Below are 21,207 nucleotides of genomic sequence, written 5' to 3' on the forward strand. Positions count from 1 at the left end.
AGTGTGGGGCTTGTCCTCCTGGGGGTTCTTCAGACCACCAAGTTCAATCCACTTCATTAGGTACAACCATTTTATGGCCGAATAGCGTCAATAGTTATTCGCTCAATAGCTTCAATTTCTTCTTCAATTTCGTTTTCGCTATCTGCCTCCATACTCCGACCATCTGTTTCAATACATGCGTAATCTGTTGAATCGCTTAAGCCGCTGAAATCCGAGTCTGAATCCGAGCTAATGTCGCTATATCTTGCTGTGGTAACCGCCATGTTGTTTGTATTGGCAGCACTGTATGACGTCACAGGGAAATGGATAGTGGTTTTGAAGATAGCGAAAATAAGGCACTTTAAAGCTTTATTTAGGGATATTCCGGGACCGGTAAAATTTTGAAAAAAACTTCTAAAAATACAACAAGCCACTTGTTTTTACCCCTTTTGAAATTGTGATAATGTTCCTCTTTAAGAACTTTGCTGTAAAAAATCTCTTTCTGCGTCCGTCCCTGACACCCCGCATGTCAGGCTGCCCGCTGTGGAAACACTCAGTGGAAACGCTCCCCACCCACACTGCTTGGTGCCTCATCCTAGCTGATGTGACTTACATTACCATAGTAACTAATTAGAGTACCATTAAAAAGTCTATCATATCCTATCACATCGTCCTTGTAAGAAAAGTAGTTCATTTTTCGCCACGGAGGCGAAGATTGTTGAGTTAGAAAAGGCCTGGGCAATTATTTTGACTAGGTGGGCCAAATTTAGAGAATAAAATGTGTCTGGGGGCCGGTATATCTATTTTTAGGAACCCTAATACAAAACCTCACAATGATGTCTGATTGAATGCCTGAAAAAAACATAATGGAATTTTACCTTTTTTTACTGAATGAGAATGTACATTTAAATAGAGTGTGGGATTTACAATATTAACTACGAAGGATAAATCACTGAATATTGACAAAATATGAACGCCACACCCCCTCTCCATCCACATATTTTACAATCAAGCGAAACACAACAAAAATTTAACAAACACAGCGAAATATGAACGCAGAGGGTAAAAAACAACCCCACCTACAATCTGATATATCACCACTAATCTTTAAAATTTTGTAAAAATCTGCATTTCAGGCTGGATGCTCTGGAAACACTGTGGACACGCTCCCCACCCACACTGCTTGCTTGGTCTGAGCTGCTGTGACTTACATTACCATAGCAACTAATTAGATTCCCATAGTATGTGGTAATCTAGTATATAACAAATGCAACACGGATCAACACAGGAAGTCCTTCATACCGACAGCCATCAGAATGTATAATGCATATGTTCCTTTTTGACTGTACTTAAATGTATAATAGACTGTATTTATATTATTCACATGTGAATAATGCTGTATAATAGACTGTATTTATATCATTCACATGTGAATAATGCTGTATAATAGACTGTATTTATATTATTCACATGTGAATAATGCTGTATAATAGACTGTATTTATATCATTCACATGTGAATAATGCTGTATAATAGACTGTATTTATATTATTCACATGTGAATAATGCTGTATAATAGACTGTATTTATATTATTCACATGTGAATAATGCTGTATAATAGACTGTATTTATATTATTCACATGTGAATAATGCTGTATAATAGACTGTATTTATATTATTCACATGTGAATAATGCTGTATAATAGACTGTATTTATGTTATTCACATGTGAATAATGCTGTATAATAGACTGTATTTATATTATTCACTTGTGAATAATGCTGTATAATACTTTAGGGCGGTATACCGGTTGGTAGAGCGACCGTGCCAGCAGCCACTTGAGGTTCCAGGTTCAAACCCCGCTTGTGTCCTTGGGCAGGACACTTTACCCACCTGCTCCCAGTGCCACCCACACTGGTTTATATGTAACTTAGATAATGGATTTCACTATGTAAAGTGCTTTGAGTCACTAGAGAAAAAGCGCCATATAAATATAATTTACTTCACTTTATTTATATTATTCACATGTGAATAATGCTGTATAATATACTGTAGTTAAGTTATTCCCATTTGAATAATGTTGTATAATAGACTGCATTTATATTATTCACATGTAAATAGACTGTATTTATATTATTCACATGTGAATAATGCTGTGTAATAGACTGTATTTATATTATTTGCATGTGAACAATGCGCTAAAATAGACTATATTATTCACATGTAAATACTGTATAAAACTGTATTTATATTTTTCACATGTGAATAATACTGTATTTATATTATTCACATGTGAATGATAGACTATTTATATTATTCACATGTGAATAATGCTGTATAATAGACTGTATTTATATTATTCACATGTGGATAATGCTGTATAATAGACTGTACTTACATTATTCACATGTGAATAATGCTGTATAACAGACTGCAGTTAATTATTCACATGTGAATAAACTATATTTATATTATTCACATGTAAATAATAATGTATAATCGACTATATTTATATTATTTGCATGTGAATAATATACAGTTTATTCACATGTGAATAATTTAACTGCAGTTTATTATACAGCATTATTCACATGTTAATGACGTAAATACAGTCTATGATACAGAATTATTCACATGTGAATAATATAAATACAGTCTATTTTACAGCATTATTTACATGTGAATAATGTATAATCGACTTTATTTATATTATTCACATGTGAATAATGCTGTGTAATAGACTGTATTTATATTATTCACATGTAAATAATGCTGTCTAATAGTCTGTATTTATACTATTCACATGTGAATAATGCTGTCTAATAGACTGTATTTATACTATTCACATGTGAATAATGCTGTATAACAGACTGTATTTATATTATTCACATGTAAAAAATACCGTAGTGTTTGTCTATTGTGAGCAAACTGTAGTGCTGAATTTCCCCCAGGGATCAATAAAGTATTTTCTATTCTATTTTTTGTAATATATCATGCAAAAGCGCAGATTCCAGCCATTGAAGTACTTTGTATGGTTGAAGACTTACAGTCATTAGAAAAAATCACTGCACATCATAACGGCAGCGACACTTTCCATCTTAAAAGATCCAAACAAAATATTTGAGGATGTCCGGCGGGCCAGATTGAAAAGTTTAAACGGCCCCCAGGGCTTAATTTGCCCAGGTCTGGCATAGAGTGTCCGTGCAACAGAACCGCCCTGCATCTAACACTTCCAGCAGACTGAAGATATATAATATAATTCAGAGTGTTCCTTACTTATGGTCCAAAAAGTTTCTTCAAGCTTCTTCCAAGAAACTTCCGCCATATATGTTCAACCTGTAGAGAAGTATCAACAGAACATTTATTTGATGAATGTATGTGTTGTGTTTTGTCATTTCTCTGCCTTCTCTTTTATGGTGATGTCTGTTTTCTTCAGTTCATTAGTCCCCAGCGAGGCACACCTGCAACAAATGTCTACCTAGGAGTATTTAAGCTAGTCACCGACAGCTGGGTCCTGCCGGTTATTGTCTCCTGAACCTCCCACATGCATGCGCCTGCTTCACTTTGTCAGTCCTGGTATGTCGTCTCCACTTAGTCCTGTAATCCCTCAACTCTTTGTGTTTGCATCCTAGCCTCCCTGAGGTAAAGAGGAGTCTGTGTTGGACTTTTTTGCTGTGCTCAGTATGCCCTGGCCTTGTCCCCTGCGGACCACTGAGGAACCTGTTTTTGTTTGTTTATTCATGGTGTGCACTTCTGCCCCATCGCCTTTTGTTACACTTTTTGGACCTATTAAATTTTTCCCTTTTTGTAATTCTACCTTGCCTCCAGTCTCTGCATCCTGGGGTCATTCCTTGATCAGGTCTTAACAGTATGTACGGTAAAGCACTGTGGGATGATTGCTTTCCCTAACATTCCAAACTTGCCCACGTTTTCTCAAATTGATAGTTTTTGGATTCGAAGAGAAAAAAAAAAATATTGTCATGGGTATATATTTTTTTATTCACAAATGAATATTCATAAAAATAAAACCATACTTCAATGCCTACCATAAATAATTCTGCCATCTTCTCTGATCTAAAGTTTATATTGCATAAAGGTCTGGGGACATACATATAAAACAATCAATATCAAGCAATATTCACATTACAAGAGAGTAATAAATATAATAGAATGGATTATAGAGACCAAAAAAATGATTCCTAAAGTCACATTTTAAAATTGTATAAAAGACAACTGCTCTAATGATGTATAAAGTAAATATGTTTTCAGAAGTGGTCCAGAAGATGTTTTAGATGTGAACCAGTAAATATGAACTAAGAGGGATTTATGTGTACTCAAAAGCAAAGGTATGAACACATGTAAAACAAATATGTACATCATATAAAGGAGTTCATCTATGGAATCTTCCACAATTAGAAAATACATTATGTAACACTTCACTGTTCAAAAAATGTATATAAAAGCACTGTAAATATTTTCAAAAGTGATTTTTTTTTTATTGTATGTAACTTTTGTTTAGCTTCACCCTTTCAAATTATTCTGTTCATTTTTAAATGAAATGACACAACGTTGTATATTAATACTTATCTGTAAATGTAAGAAGCATGACAACAAGATTGTGTTACACACACAACAATGATGTCACACATGTTGTATGTGCTGATGTTGTTGGAAAGTCAAAGTTTAAAGGGGAACATTATCACAATTTCAAAAGGGTTAAAAACAATAAAAATCAGTTCCCAGTGGCTTGTTGTATTTTTTGAAGTTTTTTTCAAAATTTTACCGGTCTCGGAATATCCCTAAATAAAGCTTTAAAGTGCCTTATTTTCGCTCTCTGCGAAGACACTGGCCATTTCCCTGTGACGTCATACAGTGCTGCCAATGTAAGCAAACAATGGGAATACCACAGCAAGATATAGTGACATTAGCTCGGATTCAAACTCGGATTTCAGCGACTTAAGCGGTTCAACAGATTACGCATGTTTTGAAACGAATGGTTGGAGTATGAAAATACTGAAGAAGAAACTGAAGCTATTGAGCGAATAGCTATTGACGCTATTCATAGCCATAGCATGGCCGAATAGCTGCGTTAGCATCGCCGGTAAAATGTGCGGACCAAACGATCAGGACTTTCGCATCTTTTGACACTGGAGCAACTTAAATCCGTCGATTGGTAAGTGTTTGTTTCGCATTAAATGTGGGTGGAAGGAAACGTAATATAGTTACAAATGCATCTACAGGTTATCCATACATCTCTGTGCCATGTCTGCTTTAGCACCGCCGGTAAATAGCATGTTAGCATCGATTGGCGTAGCATATTAGCATTGATTAGCTGGCAGTCAACATCAACAAAACTCACCTTTGTGATTTCGTTGACTATTGTTGCAAATGCATCTGCGATTATCCATACATCTCTGTGCCATGTCTGCCTTAGCATCGCCGGTCAAATGTGGAGACACTCTGGTACATTCAATGGGGGTCTGGCGGCAGACACTTTGGCATCTTCGGGCCAGTGGTGCAACTTGAATCCCTCCCTGTTAGTGTTGTTACACCCTCCGACAACACACCGACGAGGCATGATGTCTCCAAGGTTCCAAAAAATAGTCAAAAAAACGGAAAATAACAGAGCTGAGACCCAGTGTTTGTAATGTGAAAATGAAAATGATGGGTGTGTTACCTCGGTGACGTCACATTCTGACGTCATCGCCTCCAGCCCGATAAACAGAAAGGCGTTTAATTCGCCAAAATTCACCCATTTAGAGTTCGGAAATCGGTTAAAAAAATAGATGGTATTTTTTCTGCACCATCAAGGTATATATTGACGCTTACATAGGTCTGGTGATAATGTTCCCCTTTAAGTCTTGACAGTTTAGTTCAAATCCTGCATCTTCATTTGCTGCTGCTGTTCTCACCAGCACACTTGTGTTTCTTACGCTGGTACTTAGAAGAGAATCTTTCCTCACACACACTGCAACTCCACACCTTCTCTCCGGTGTGTATTCTCATGTGCGTTTTCAAAGAGTGACTTTGAGTAAAACCTTTACCACATATCGTACAGGTATACGGTTTTTCACCGGTGTGTGTTCTAGTATGTACTTTCAGATGTGCTTCCTGGCAGAATACTTTGCCACAAATTGAGCAGCTGAATGATTTGTCTCCAGTGTGTACTCTCATGTGTACCTTCAAACAACTGCTTTGTATAAAACCTTTGCCGCACACCGAACAAGAAAAAGGTTTTTCTCCTGTGTGCAGTACCATGTGTACATTCAACTCACCGATCTGTATAAAACCCTTGCCACAGACTGAACATGAAAAGGGCTTTTCTCCAGTATGTATTCTCATGTGTGTTTTTAAATTGTGATTTTGGGTAAACCCCGCCCCGCAGACTGAACAGATAAAATGTTTTCCACCACTGTGTATTCTTGTGTGCATGATCAAATTGGCCTTCTGGGTGAATCTTTTACTACAAATTGAGCACACGAATGGCTTGTCTCCCGTATGTGTTCTCATGTGTACCTTCAACTCACTGCGTTGTACAAAACCTCTATCGCAGACTGAACAGGAGAAAGGTTTTTCTCCGGTATGCATTATCATGTGTATTTTCAAATGTTGCCTTTGGGTGAAATATTTGCCGCAGACTGAACAGGGAAAAGGTTTTTCCCCGGTGTGTGTTCGCATGTGTAACGTCAACGCGCCGTTTTGGGAAAAACCTTTACCGCAGATTGAGCAGGAGAACGGTTTCTCCCCGGTGTGTTTTCGCACATGTGTTTTGAGGAAACAATGATATTTGAAGGTCTTGTCGCAGTGAGGACACGTCAAGCGAGTGCTGTCGGCTTGACATGTCTTATCGCTTTTAGAGTCTTCATCATCAGTGTCAATGTCACTATCTGATAGTGGAGCTAAGAGCTTGTCTGCTTGTGATCCTCCACAGTGGTCTCCATCAGCTTCTGTTAAGCTGCTGCTCGGAGGCTCCGCCTCTCTCCTCTCCTCACTCTCACCTTTGACCTCGTCATCTTCACTCTTCACAATCACATGGAACTCCCCCAACCATTCTTGACTGATGCTGCGTTCCTCCTCCTCTTCTTTAATGTGAGAGAAGCTATGACTCCTCTTTCTCTCTAAGGGGTGGCACTCATTTTCTTCCTCCTTAATGTAAGAAGTATGTGGCTCCTCCTCCTCCTCCTCAATGTGGGGTCGCTTTGGTTTCTCTTCCCCGTTAATGTGGGGGTCACCTTCCTCTTTTATTTGTGGTGGCTCCTGCTCTTCCTCTTTAATGTAGCGGTGCAGGGGCTCATCTTGCTCCATCCTTGAGGTCCTCTCTTGCTGCTCAAGGAGATTTTTTTTCACAAATGTCTGAAGGACACCAAAAGAAAAACAGATGCTTAAAGGGGAACATTATCACAATTTCAAAAGGGTTGAAAACAATAAAAATCAGTTCCCAGTGGCTTGTTGTATTTTTTGAAGTTTTTTATAAATGTTTACCGGTCTAGGAATATCCCTAAAAAAAGTTTTAAAGTGCTTGATTTTCACTATTTGCGATGCGACTGTCCATTTCCCTGTGACGTCATACAGTGCTGCCAATGTAATGTATTCATAGCCATAGCATCGCCGGTAAAATGTGCGGACCAAACGATCAGGACTTTCGCATCTTTTGACACTGGAGCAACTTAAATCCGTCGATTGGTAAGTGTTTTTTTCGCTTTAAATGTGGGTGGAAGGAAACGTAATATAGTTGCAAATGCATCTGCAGGTTATCCATACATCTCTGTGCCATGTCTGCTTTAGCACCGCCGGTAAATAGCATGTTAGCGTCGATTAGCTGGCAGTCACGCCGTGACCAAATATGTCTGATTAGCACATAAGTCAACATCAACAAAACTCATCTTTGTGATTTTGTTGACTTTATAGTTGCAAATGCATCTGCAGGTTATCCATACATCTCTGTGCCATGTCTGTAATCGCCGGTCAAATGTGGAGACACTCTGGCAAATTCAATGGGGGTCTGGCGGCAGACACTTTGGCATCTTTGGGCCAGTGGTGCAACTTGAATCCCTCCCTGTTAGTGTTGTTACACCCTCCGACAACACACCGACGAGGCATGATGTCTCCAAGGTTCCAAAAAATAGTCGAAAAAACTGAAAATAACAGAGCTGAGACCCGGTGTTTGCAATGTGTTGAAAATGAAAATGGCGGCTGTGTTACCTCGGCGACGTCACATTCTGACGTCATCGCCTCCAGACCGATAAACAGGCGTTTAATTCGCCAAAATTCACCCATTTAGAGTTTGGAAATCGGTTAAAAAAATAGATGGTCTTTTTTCTGCACCATCAAGGTATATATTGACGCTTACATAGGTCTGGTGATAATGTTCCCCTTTAAAGAAAATATTTGAGGATCTCATGATTGCCACGCCCCCACCTCCACAGGTATCTGAGCAATCTATGGCAAACTCTGCTTGCGGGACCTTTTTTCAACCCTTCCAGATAGGGCTGGGCGATATATCGATATACTCCATATATCGCGGGTTTGTCTATGTGCAATATAGAAAATGACTATATCGTCATATTGGAGTATACGTTCTCACGCAGTTGCTTTTAGCTGCGGGCATTACACTACAGGCTTTTATTACTCTTTGTTGTCTGCTTCTCACAGAGACGTAAAACAAGCGCACCTATTTACATACGTCACATACGTATACATCAGGGGTTTCAGACACTAGGAGTGTAACTGTACGTGTATTTGTATTGAACAGTTTCGGTACGAGGGTTTCGGTTCGGTGGTGTACCGAACGAGTTTCCACACGGACATATTAGGTAGCGCACCGGACGTTGTGTAAACAATGCAGAGCGAGGCAGGCTAGCAGCGACCGGGCTAGGACAACATGCAAAAGCCAGAGCTGGAAGACCCTCCTGCCTCGTTAACATCTCCCTTTGGGAACACTTCGGTTTCGCTGTGCGATACAACAATGGAGGGCGGAGGTTTGCCGACATTTTTCAGCAGCAGGGCAAGCTTCTGCCAACAGGTCAAACATGCTAACGCCTTTGAAGCCGCACCACCCCCAAGTCAAGCTCGCTTTAAGGGAGAGAAAGAGGAGCGTGGTGCAAACACGGCATTCAAGCAGCACTAAAGCAATAACAAATGTTTTTATACCAGCACATTTAAGACCATCCATCCATTTTTTTTTTACCGCTTGTCCCGTTCGAAGTAGCGGGGGTTGCTGTATTGCATTGAAACTAGATTTTGACCCACTTCTATGGTGGAAGAACAATAAGCCCATATCTCCTCTTACTACCAAGTTAGCCAGGCTGGGGGGGAAAGAAAAGTTCATCTGAGGCTGAGTTGACTTGAAACCGTTTAATGTTGCACTTTTTATATATAGAAGAAAAGTTTAGTCATTTTATTTCACCTGAGCAACAAGTGGAGGCAGTTTAATGTTGATTAACGTGGACCCCGACTTAAACAAGTTGAAAAACGTATTGGGGCGTTACCATTTAGTGGTCAATTGTACGGAATATGTACGGTACTGTGCAATCTACTAATAAAAGTCTCAATCAATCAATAAATCAAAGAAGCATTTTATATGTATGAATGAATGAATGAAATAAGTTTAGGTAGAAAGGTTTTGTTAAGAAACCATTCTGAGCCTTATCTTATTTAGTTTTTATTTTATATATGTTGATCACACTAACCCTGGCAATGGACCCTATGTGTATATGTATGTTATGCCATTGTTTACAAATTTGGTAAGTAAATAACCCAAAAATGTATATTTTGTTGTTCTCTTACTGAAGCGAAAATGAACCGAACCGTGACCTCTTAACTGAGGTACGTACCGAACCGAAATTTTTGTGTACCGTTACACCCCTATCAGACACACGGCCCCCACCTTAATATGCAAGTTTAATGTTAGTGCGGCCCGCGAGTTTTACATGAATGGCGCTTGACAGCATTGTGCGCGGAGATGAAGGAATCTACCAATCGTGGTGTGATAAATGGCTCTGGAGGGCCGAACATTGACGTCACTCGCGTGATGCAAGCAGAGAAACATTTTGCCGCTTTTCCAATAGACCCGCACGCACTCTTCCTGCCTCTCTCCCTCCTTCCTCTACCTGCTCACTCTCTCTCTCTTTCGAGCGCTTTCTGTCATTGTGTGTGTGTCTCTCTCTCGTTCCCTCCCCCGGTGCAGGGGGGGAGCTGTCCGGTAGCTTCCAAAGCACTCCGCCAGAGGACCGAGCGACAATACAAAACTGTGGTGCACTGGACCCCAGCGCTGATACTCCGACAGAGAGTCGCTGGGCGAATCGGACGTGTAACACGTTAGTCGTGATGTTCACCCGTTCGGGGTTAATTGTGCTACCGTAACTGTAAACTCCGGGGCGATATGGGCTCGACATTACATTTCTTGAAACCAGCAAACGTGTACTAAAAACTAATTTATTGTTCTTAATGGAAAGGCAACAAGGCAACCACTTCTTACTCTTGCAAATCATATGGTCTAAAAATGCACTTTTCCATCAACAACATGACACCATCACACCATGTGCTTGCTCTTTCAGTCAATTAGTGCGCATATCTACACCCCGGACAAATTTGTTTTAATTGTAATTTTGAAGAATTTATCTGAATGTGCATGAACTATTCCTGTTCAAAATTGTTAGAAATGTCACAAGTGAAATGTTTAAATATTAACTGTCCTTTTACTGTATTGTGCCAACTGTACTACTGAGTGCATGTTTTCTATTGTTTCGTTGAAAATAAAACAGCAAAGCCCATTTGGCTGCGATCTGTTTTAATTGTGAGACACAATTTTGTCAAAATCATAATTTTTTTTTTTCATGCTTGAAATAAGAAATTATTACTTTGAAAAAGTAATTTCATACTTGTGAGTGTTGATGACAGCTCTGCAACAGTTGATGTTCTAGTTTCAAGCATGTTTTACTCAATATAGGGCACAACATCAGAGTCTGCCTTTGAGGGAAATTTGATTTAAAAGCATTTGTATGCACGTAAAACAGTTAAAACCTTTAGCATATCAGTAGGTGGAATAAAATTATGAATGGATTAAGTAAATACATCAAACAAATCACTAATTTGGGGAGTCAGCCTTTTTGTTTCGTCTCTAGCTTCTCAATGATGACATTCTTTATTGACCTCCACTTACCTGTTTAATGTGATGTTGTCTGTGTCCCTGTACAAAGAAAAAATAAACATTAGTTAGAATGACACGACTGACTTCTACTACTAATAGTTACACTACTTTACACACCTTTACTTCTGATATGCGGTTGGAGAGTCTTTATGGGAAGCTGTGTCCCAACTGAGCACGTCTCTGGTGATGGTGTCTGACAGCCTGTATCAGTACATGTCTGCTGGATTCTTGTATCTCTCTGTGGAAACACATTTAACAATGCACTTTGTGAGCATCACTGCAACTGTTAGCTAACTACATCTGCAGTCCACTCCAAGGTTTCTCATTGTCATCCCATTGGGTTGAGTTTTTTTCTTGCCCTGACGTGGGATCTGAGCCGAGAATGTCGTTGTGGCTTGTGCAGCCCTTTGAGACACTCATAATTTAGTGCTATATAAGTAAACATTGATTGATTGATTGAAACTGCATAATCTCCCAAGGCACACCAGACTATCTCACGGCACACACACAGTGGTTGAAAAACACTGATGTATATTTATCATTATCTCCACTCACATTCAAACAGACATAACTGTACGCTGTGCTGTTAACCAGTTTTGTAATGTTCCTGTGCCTTTAAGTTGATAGGTCAATCTGTGACGTCATTTCCCCTTTAAATCACGTCTTTGTCAGAACAGACTGTTTCAATCAATGGTGGCAGCCTGTCATGTGTGCGTTGACGACGAAAAGTAAGTTTTGTCATATATTGTTACAGCATTTGAACTGAATGTCATGCATTGTATGCCAAGTTCAGGTGTTTTTGGGTCAATCAAGAGATAATTAGTCTCGTTGACGGCGTTTCCAATAACGCTGTTTATTTAACGTCATTGCAACTGCGATGGCGTCGTTTGGCCTCTAGATGGCGGCAAAGACCACATAATCGCCATTTATGGCTCTCAAGCTTAGAACTTCTTGAAGTTCATGCATAGATTAGTGCAGTTTATATTTTTTATTATGCACACCTTTGTATTATATAATGTATGCACATGCATGTCTATGGCTGCATATTACTGTTTATATATTCGGAATGTAATTTTCCTCTTTACTCTGTTTAGACCACACACACACATACCCCACAAACAAACACAAACACACACACACACACACACACACACACAAATTCACATCTACCTTTCAGCAATAAAGATGATTTAAGGATTCTCTACTATCCCTTCCTAACATAACTATGCATCCAAATCCGCATTAATTTAAGTCCAAGTGCCTGTTTTCAGCTTTTTAGCGACGCTATTTCACATTGACAAACAAGTCAGTGGTGTTTTAAAATCATGTTTTATCACCTTTGTCTTTTAGTAAAGGTTAAACCGTTTTTTTATCTTTTAAAGGGGAACATTATCACAATTTCAAAAGGGTTAAAAACAATAAAAATCAGCTCCCAGTGGCTTGTTTTTTCAAAATTTTACCGGTCTCGGAATATCCCTAAATAAAGCTTTAAAGTGCCTTATTTTCGACTCTCTGCGAAGACACTGGCCATTTCCCTGTGACGTCATACAGTGCTGCCAATGTAAACAAACAATGGGAATACCACAGCAAGATATAGCGACATTAGCTCGGATTCAAACTCGGATTTCAGCGACTTAAGCGATTCAACAGATTACGCATGTATTGAAACAGATGGTTGGAGTACGAAAATATTGAAGAAGAAACTGAAGCTATTGAGCGAATAGCTATTGACGCTATTCATAGCCATAGCATGGCCGAATAGCTGCGTTAGCATCGCCGGTAAAATGTGCGGACCAAACGATCAGGACTTTTGCATCTTTTGACACTGGAGCAACTTAAATCTGTCGATTGGTAAGTGTTTTTTTCGCATTAAATGTGGGTGGAAGGAAACGTAATATAGTTGCAAATGCATCTACAGGTTATCCATACATCTCGGTGCCATGTCTGCTTTAGCACCGCCGGTCAAATGTGGAGACACTCTGGCACATTCCATGGGGGTCTGGCAGCAGACACTTTGGCATCTTCGGGCCAGTGGTGCATCTATTATTTCAACCGATTTCCGAACTCTAAATGGGTGAATTGGCCCGAAGATGCCAAAGTGTCTGCCGCCAGACCCCCATTGAATGTGCCAAAGTGTCTCCACATTTTACCGGCGATGCTAAGGCAGACATGGCACAGAGATGTATGGATAACCTGCAGATGCATTTGCAACGATAGTCAACGAAATCACAAAGGTGAGTTTTGTTGATGTTGACTGCCAGCTAATCGATGCTAACATGCTATTTACCGGCGGTGCTAAAGCAGACATGGCACAGAGATGTATGGATAACCTGCAGATGCATTTGCAACTATATTACGTTTCCTTCCACCCACAATTAATGCGAAAAAAACACTTACCAATAAACAGATTTAAGTTGCTCCAGTGTCACAAGATGCGAAAGTCCTCATCGTTTGGTCCGCACATTTTACCGGCGATGCTAACGCGGCTATTCGGCCATGCTATGGCTATGAATAGCGTCAATAGCTATTCGCTCAATAGCTTCAGTTTCTTCTTCAATATTTTCATACTCCAACCATCTGTTTCATCCATCCATCCATTTTCTACCGCTTATTCCCTTTCGGGGTCACGGGGGGCGCTGGCGCCTATCTCAGCTACAATCGGGCGGAAGGCGGGGTCCACCCTGGACAAGTCGCCACCTCATCACAGGGCCAACACAGATAGACAGACAACATTCACACTCACATTCACACACTAGGGACCATTTAGTGTTGCCAATCAACTTATCCCCAGGTGCATGTCTTTGGAGGTGGGAGGAAGCCGGAGTACCCGGAGGGAACCCACGCAGTCACGGGGAGAACATGCAAACTCCACACAGAAAGATCCCGAGCCTGGATTTGAACCCAGGACTGCAGGACCTTTGTATTGTGAGGCGGACGCACTAACCCCTCTCCCACCGTGAAGCCCCCATCTTTTTCAATACATGCGTAATCTGTTGAATCACTTAAGCCGCTGAAATCCGAGTTTGAATCCGAGCTAATGTCACTATATCTTGCTGTGGTATTCCCATTGTTTGTTTACATTGGCAGCACTGTATGGCGTCACAGGGAAATGGCCAGTGTCTTCGCAGAGAGTCGAAAATAAGGCACTTTAAAGCTTTATTTAGGGATATTCCGAGACCGGTAAAATTTTGAAAAAAACTTCAAAAAATACAACAAGGCACTGGGAACTGATTTTTATTGTTTTTAACCCTTTTGAAATTGTGATAATGTTCCCCTTTAAGACTTTAGATTACAAACTCATTCGATACACCCCCGTACCGAAACGGTTCAATACAAATACACGTACCGTTACACCCCTATTATTAGGTGCTGTCAACTTTGCGCTTTTTTTATGTCACTGCCTGAAATCCTTGCCTGGGGCGGTATAGCTCGGTTGGTAGAGCAGCCGTGCCAGCAACTTGAGGGTTCCGGATTCCCGCTTCTGCCATCCTAGCAACCGCCGTTGTGTCCTTGAGCAAGACACTTTACCCACCTGCTCCCAGTGCCACCCACACTGCTTTAAATGTAACTTAGATATTGGGTTTCACTATGTAAAGCGCTTTGAGTCACTAGAGAAAGGCGCTATATAAATAGAATTCACTTCGCTTCCCACAAATAAATAAATAAAAATGAAATACGGTATCTCTCATTCAAGACATTAACCACATAACTTAGGGGAATTCACAGTAAACAGAAATGAGCCACAGTCGATGATGTCATCACAATACTCTACACAACGTACTTTGTCAACCACTACATCACGTAAATAAGAGTTTCCCGCATGTATATCAGGTATTCAGAGCCAAAAGTGATGTGAATAATCACCTCTACGCTGCTTGTTGTTTCCACAATCAAATATATTGCGAACAGCCGCGGCCATTTTGCATCGCGGCCATTTTCCACAACATCTCAAACAAAGGACTCGCAAATGAGATTATTCGACATTTTACATCCACAATCCGACGCGGAGCTTGTCATTAAACGTTCTTATCGACGAAAAAAAAAACAATTGTGTTTTTTTCCCCGCGTACCAACCTGTACAGCAGATAAATCTTCTGAGACGAACGGGACGGCTCTGTCTTCTTTCAGCTGCCTGGCGACGAGGCGGAAGTGTGTCACCAACCATTCAAGTCCGGCGCGCACGGCGGGCTCTAATACTTTGGTTCCACCCTCCCGTTTCCCACATAGATTTCATTTAGGGGTGTCCGAACTTTTTCCACTGAGGGCCGCACACGGGGGAAATTAAAGCATGCGTTGATATTTTACATTTTCAAATATATGGACTTATTATTATTTTATTTTTTTTTACTTTTTGGGCTCCCGGTCACCATTAAGGGTCTAAGTCAGTAAAATGTTAAAAACAAATACAATTATTATTATTATTTTTAAATTTTATTTAACGCTTACAGTAAAACTTATTTTTTTATATTTTTTTCAACACTTAAGTTTTATGCTATTTTGTCAAAGAAATTATGTTTATGTATGGCAACCACACATATATGCATTATTTTCCACATAAAACATTTTAAAGTGAAATATTTGAAATAATTGGAGCCTTGAATAGGTCAATAATTCATTATAGCACATACACACACACACACACACACACACACACACACATATATATATATATATATATATATATATATATATATATATATATATATATATATATATCAATCAATCAATCAATCAATCAATCAATCAATGTTTACTTATATAGCCCTAAATCACTAGTGTCTCAAAGGGCTGCACAAACCACTACGACATCCTCGGTAGGCCCACATAAAAACTCACACCCATTGGGACTTCGGTGACGATGATGATATTTTTATTTTTTATTTTTTTGGAGCAATGGCAAAACAAAACAAAAACAAAAAAAACAGACTGCGGGGGGCATTTTGATATTTTTCATTTTCAAACCATAACAAAATATATAGAGGTGTTTTTGTTTTTTTTTACTTTTAGGGTTCCCGGGGACAAAAAAGGGTCTAAGTCATTAAAATGTTTAAAAACAAGTCAAATTATTTTATTTTTTATTTTTTAACGCTAACAGTAATGTATTTATTAATTTTTTACCCTCAACACTCAATTTATGAGATCAACTTGAGATATATCTGTCGATTTTACGTTTGAACCATTATTTTGTTTGTTTTATTCTCTTTTGTCAAAGAAAACGTTGATATTTTTCTATGTCAACCACACAATATATGCAATATTTTCCACATAAAACATTTTAAAGTGAAATAATTGAAACAATTGGAGTCTTGAATAGGTCAATAATTCATTATAACAGTGAGTTGTATTTTTTATTTTTATTTTTTTTGAGCAATGACAAAAAAATAAAAATAAAGATAGACAAAAGAAAATCAAAAACAGCCTGCTGGGACCATTTTGATATTTTTCATTTTCAAACCAACACAAAATATATGGAATTTTTTTTAAAACTTTTTTTTTTTTACTTTTAAGGCTCCCGGGGACCATAAAGGGTCTACGTCATTAAAATGTTAAAAACAAGTCATATAATTTTTGTAATTTTTTTTATTGTATTCAACACATACAGTAACATTATTTTATTTTTTTCAATTTTTTTTACTTCCAACACTTAAGTTACGAGATCAACTTCAGATATAGCAGTTGATTTTACGTTTGAACTATTATTTTGTTTGTTTTATGCTCTTTTGTCAAAGAAAACGTTGATGTTTTTGTATGACAACCACAAAATATATGCACATAAAACATTTTAAAGTGAAATATTTGAAACAATTGGACCCTTGAATAGGTCAATAATTCATTATAACATTGATTTTTATTTTATTTTTATTTTTTTAACAATGGCAAAAAAAGAAAACTGAAGATGGACAAAATAAATAAAACAGTCTGCAGGTGCCATTTTGATATTTTTCATTTTCAAACCATAAAAAAATATACACATTTTTATTTGATTACTATTTTTTTAACCTTTATGGCTCCCGGGGACCATAAAGGGTCTAAATCATTAAAATGTTAAAAACAAGTCAAATTATTATTTTTTGACTTGTTTTTATTTTCAACGCTTACAGTAAAATTTGTTATTTGTTTTTTTTTTACTTTTAACACTTAAGTTACGAGATCGACTTCAGATATATCTGTTGATTTTACGTTGGAACTATTATTTTGTTTGTTTTATGCTCTTTTGTCAAAGAAAAAACACTGATGTTTTTGTATGGCAACCACACAAGATATGCAATATTTTCCCCTTAAAACATTTTACAGTAAAATGTTTGAAATAATTGGAGCTTTGAATAGGTCAATATTTCATCATAACATGGATTTTTTGAGCAATGGCAAAAAAAGAAAAAAAAGATAGACAAAAGAAAAAAACAACCTGCTGGGACCATTTTCATTTTCAAACCATAACAAAATATATGTTTTTTTTTATTTTTTACCTTTAAGGCTACCGGGGACCATAAAGGGTCTAAGTCATTAAAATGTTAAAAACTATCGAAATTATTATTTATTCTTTTTGTAATTTAACACCTAAAGAAAATATCTACAGTATATCAACTTCAGGTTGATATAAAGTTAAAAAAAAAGAAAAAAAAAAAGGTTTTATGCCTTTTTTGTAAAAGACAACTTAATTTTTTGTAATAAAACTGAAATATGCAATATTTCCTCTACTGCCCAAAACATTCAGAAAGCAATGTTTGATGTGAAGTAATTAGAGCCTTAAAAAGATCAATAATGCATAAACACCATTGATTTGAATTCATTATTATTTTTGAGTAATCACAGTGAAAAGATGAATAGAATCCCATTAAATATATTTGGGATCCAAAAGGTGCCCCACTCATAAAGTGATAAATTTTTATTACTTTTACTTTCAACACTTAAGTTACAAGATCAACTTGTTTGTTTTAATATATATATACATATATATATATATATATATATATATATATATATATATATATATATATATATATGTATATATATGTGTATATATATATATGTATGTATGTATATGTATATATATATATATATGTATGTATATATATATATATATATATATACATATATGTATATATATATATATATATATATATATGTATATATATATATATATATATATATATATATATATACATATATATATATATTGCCAATTGTAGCTGAGATAGGCACTAGTGCCCCCCGCGACCCCAAAGGGAATAAGCGGTAGAAGATGGATATATATATATATATATATATATATATATATATATATATATATATATATATATATATATATATATATATATATTTATATACTTTAATAAACTTTTTAATACTATCACCAGGACCTTTTGTTAACTTGATACGTTTGTTTTTTGAAACACCATATAGCTCAACACAAAATGAACACAAACACTCTTTGGTTAGAGCAGGGGTGTCCAAACTACGGCCTGGGAGGCCAAGTGCTGCCTGCCGGCCTCTTCAAATTTAACAAAAGTTCATCAGAGCCGAGTGCTTTGCCTGCAAAACACTTGAAAGTACTTTTGAAATAACAGAACAACATTTAATAATATGACACAATCCCAACAACCTTCCCTAGTCATGGTGCCAAAAAACAATTGCAACTAACACAGGTCAACACGCATTGCCACACATAACACAACCTCCTCACTGACCTTTGTGGCTAATGGCTATTCTGAAAAAAACGCCCAAACATCATACAACAATTCAAATCCATTTAAATCCATGAAAGTCTATGATGGGAAAAGAAGGTTTGTCACGGAAATTTACGGACAAAAGTAAAAATAAAGTGTTTGTCTGATCTGCAGCGTATGAGTCAGGAAAATATGTCGTATTGAGCATCGGCGTTCATGTTTTCATTCATAATGTGAGATACAGCAGAGAGAAATAATACAGTATTCAGTCATACACCTGAAATACAAGATGGACGTGCAAGAAATATGAGTAGTGGATAGCAACATTGTGTTCATGCTCTGAGGAAACAAGCGTATTTAGTTGCTCTGGGTTGAGATATGCTATGAAATATGTAGGTTACAAAAAATATTTTTTATTCAGTAAAAGTAGCCCTCCCAAGAATTATAAGGTTGCTAATTGCCTGTGGATGATAAACATTTGGGTTGTTACCAGGGAGACGGCAGTAGTTGTGTTCTCGCTTACTGTATCCACTAATGTCACACACACACACACACACACACACACACACACACACACACACACACACACACACACACACACACACACACACACACACACACACACACACACACACACACACACACATTCTTGTATTTGTTACCTTCTTGAGACTTGCAAAAAATGCCTACCCTCTTTAGGACCACCCTCTCTAGATATATAAAGATGTGTATTTAAAACATTGGTAATATGTACAAACTATGCAAATATAAAAAAGTAAGTTTTGTTTTGTTTGTAATTGGTTTTTAATCTTTATTATTTACTTTATGCTATACAGCATGTATCTATATACAAATGTATTTATTCTTTTAAATTAATTTTGTCCATTTCGCCTTCTTTCACACAATTGGTATTACGTATGTTGGCCAGAGGGGGAGCACTTCAAATTGTTACACACACTTGTTATTTCATATGTTGACCAGAGGGGGAGCACTTTTGAATGCGACACACAGTCAATTTGAAAAATCCCTCCTTTTCGGGACCACCGTCATTTTGATAGATTTCCCCACCAGGGGTGCAAAAGTAGACATCCTCTATTAGATGCAATGGTTTTCCTTATTGGGAGCATGGTTTATGTCCTAACTTGTTCACCGGTCCATTGTTGATGTCTCTAGAAAGGCAGAAATACAAGAAACACACACACATTCTTGTATTTGTTACCTTCTTGAGACCTGTGAAAAATGCCCACCCTTTCTAGATGTATAAAGATGTGTATTTACAACATTAATAATAAATATACATACTATGTAAATATAAAAAAGGTAAGCTTTTAGTTATTTTTATTTTTTTTGTTTGTAATTGGTTTTTAATCTTCATTATTTACTTCAAGTTATTACAGTATGTCTCTATCTACATATTTATATTATTTTTTAAATCACTTTTGGCCAAAGGGGGCGCACGTCAATTTCTTACACACACTTGTTATTTCATATGTTGACCAGAGGGGGGAACACTTTTAAAACTGACACAGTCAATTTTAAAAACCCCTCCTTTTTGAGACCACCCTAATTTTAATAGACTTCACCATCAGGGAGGCAAATGTGACATTCTCTATTAGATGGAATGGTCTTCTGTATTGGGACCATCATTTCGGTCCTAACTTGTTCACACCTCCTCATATGGAAGGTATTTATCCTTGTTGATGTCTCAAGAAAGGTAGAAATACAACACACATACACAAACACACACACACACATTTTTGTATTTGTAACCTTCTTGAGACCTGTGAAAAATGCCTACCTCTTTAGGACCACCCTTTCTAGATGTATAAAGATGTGTATTTACAACATTAATAATATATATACATACTATGTAAATATAAAAAAAGGTACGCTTCTAGTCATTTAAATTTTTAGGTTTGTAATTGTTTTTTAATCTTCATTATTTACTTCAAGTTATTACAGTATGTCTCTATATACATATTTATTTATTTTTAAATTAATTTTGGCCAAAGGGGGCGCACGTCAATTTCTTACACACACTTGTTATTTCATATGTTGACCATAAGGGGACACTTTTAAATGCAACACACAGTCAACTTGAAAAATCCCTCCTTTTTGGAACCACCCTCATTTTGATGGATTTCACCACCAGGGGTCCAAAAGTAGACATTCTCTATTAGATGCAATGGTTTTCCGTATGGCCCTGTGATGAGGTGACTTGTCCGGGGTGGACCCCACCTTCCGCCCGAATGCAGCTGAGATAGGCTCCAGCACCCCCCTCCACCCCAAAAGGGACAAGCGCTAGGAAATTGATGAATAGATGGGTTTTCCGTATCGGGACCATGATTTCGGTCCTAACTTGTTCACCAGTCCTCATATAGAAGGTACTTTTTCCTTGTTGATATCTCAA

At 37.5% G+C, this 21,207-nt stretch overlaps 2 protein-coding genes across 2 annotated transcripts in view; one reads left to right on the forward strand and one right to left on the reverse strand.

The window, feature by feature from the left end:
- Positions 1-21,207, forward strand: part of LOC133542447 (gastrula zinc finger protein XlCGF57.1-like) — a 130,771-nt gene that overhangs the window by 82,367 nt on the left and 27,197 nt on the right. The window lies entirely within an intron of this gene.
- LOC133542501 (zinc finger protein OZF-like) lies at positions 3,963-15,286 on the reverse strand. Its single transcript, XM_061886700.1, has 4 exons — positions 15,205-15,286; positions 11,248-11,368; positions 11,143-11,169; positions 3,963-7,334 (listed from the first exon to the last, which is right to left on the reverse strand). The coding sequence occupies exon 4, from the start codon at positions 7,284-7,286 to the stop codon at positions 5,871-5,873; it is 1,416 nt and encodes a 471-aa protein (XP_061742684.1). The 5' UTR covers positions 7,287-7,334; positions 11,143-11,169; positions 11,248-11,368; positions 15,205-15,286; the 3' UTR covers positions 3,963-5,870.

This window comes from Nerophis ophidion, linkage group LG24, assembly GCF_033978795.1.
Source record: "Nerophis ophidion isolate RoL-2023_Sa linkage group LG24, RoL_Noph_v1.0, whole genome shotgun sequence".
Taxonomy (NCBI): domain Eukaryota; kingdom Metazoa; phylum Chordata; class Actinopteri; order Syngnathiformes; family Syngnathidae; genus Nerophis; species Nerophis ophidion.

Coding starts and splice junctions, on each gene's coding strand:
- LOC133542501 (XM_061886700.1), bottom strand. CDS start 7,286: ATGGAGCAAGATGAGCCCCTGCACCGCTACATTAAAGAGGAAGAGCAG.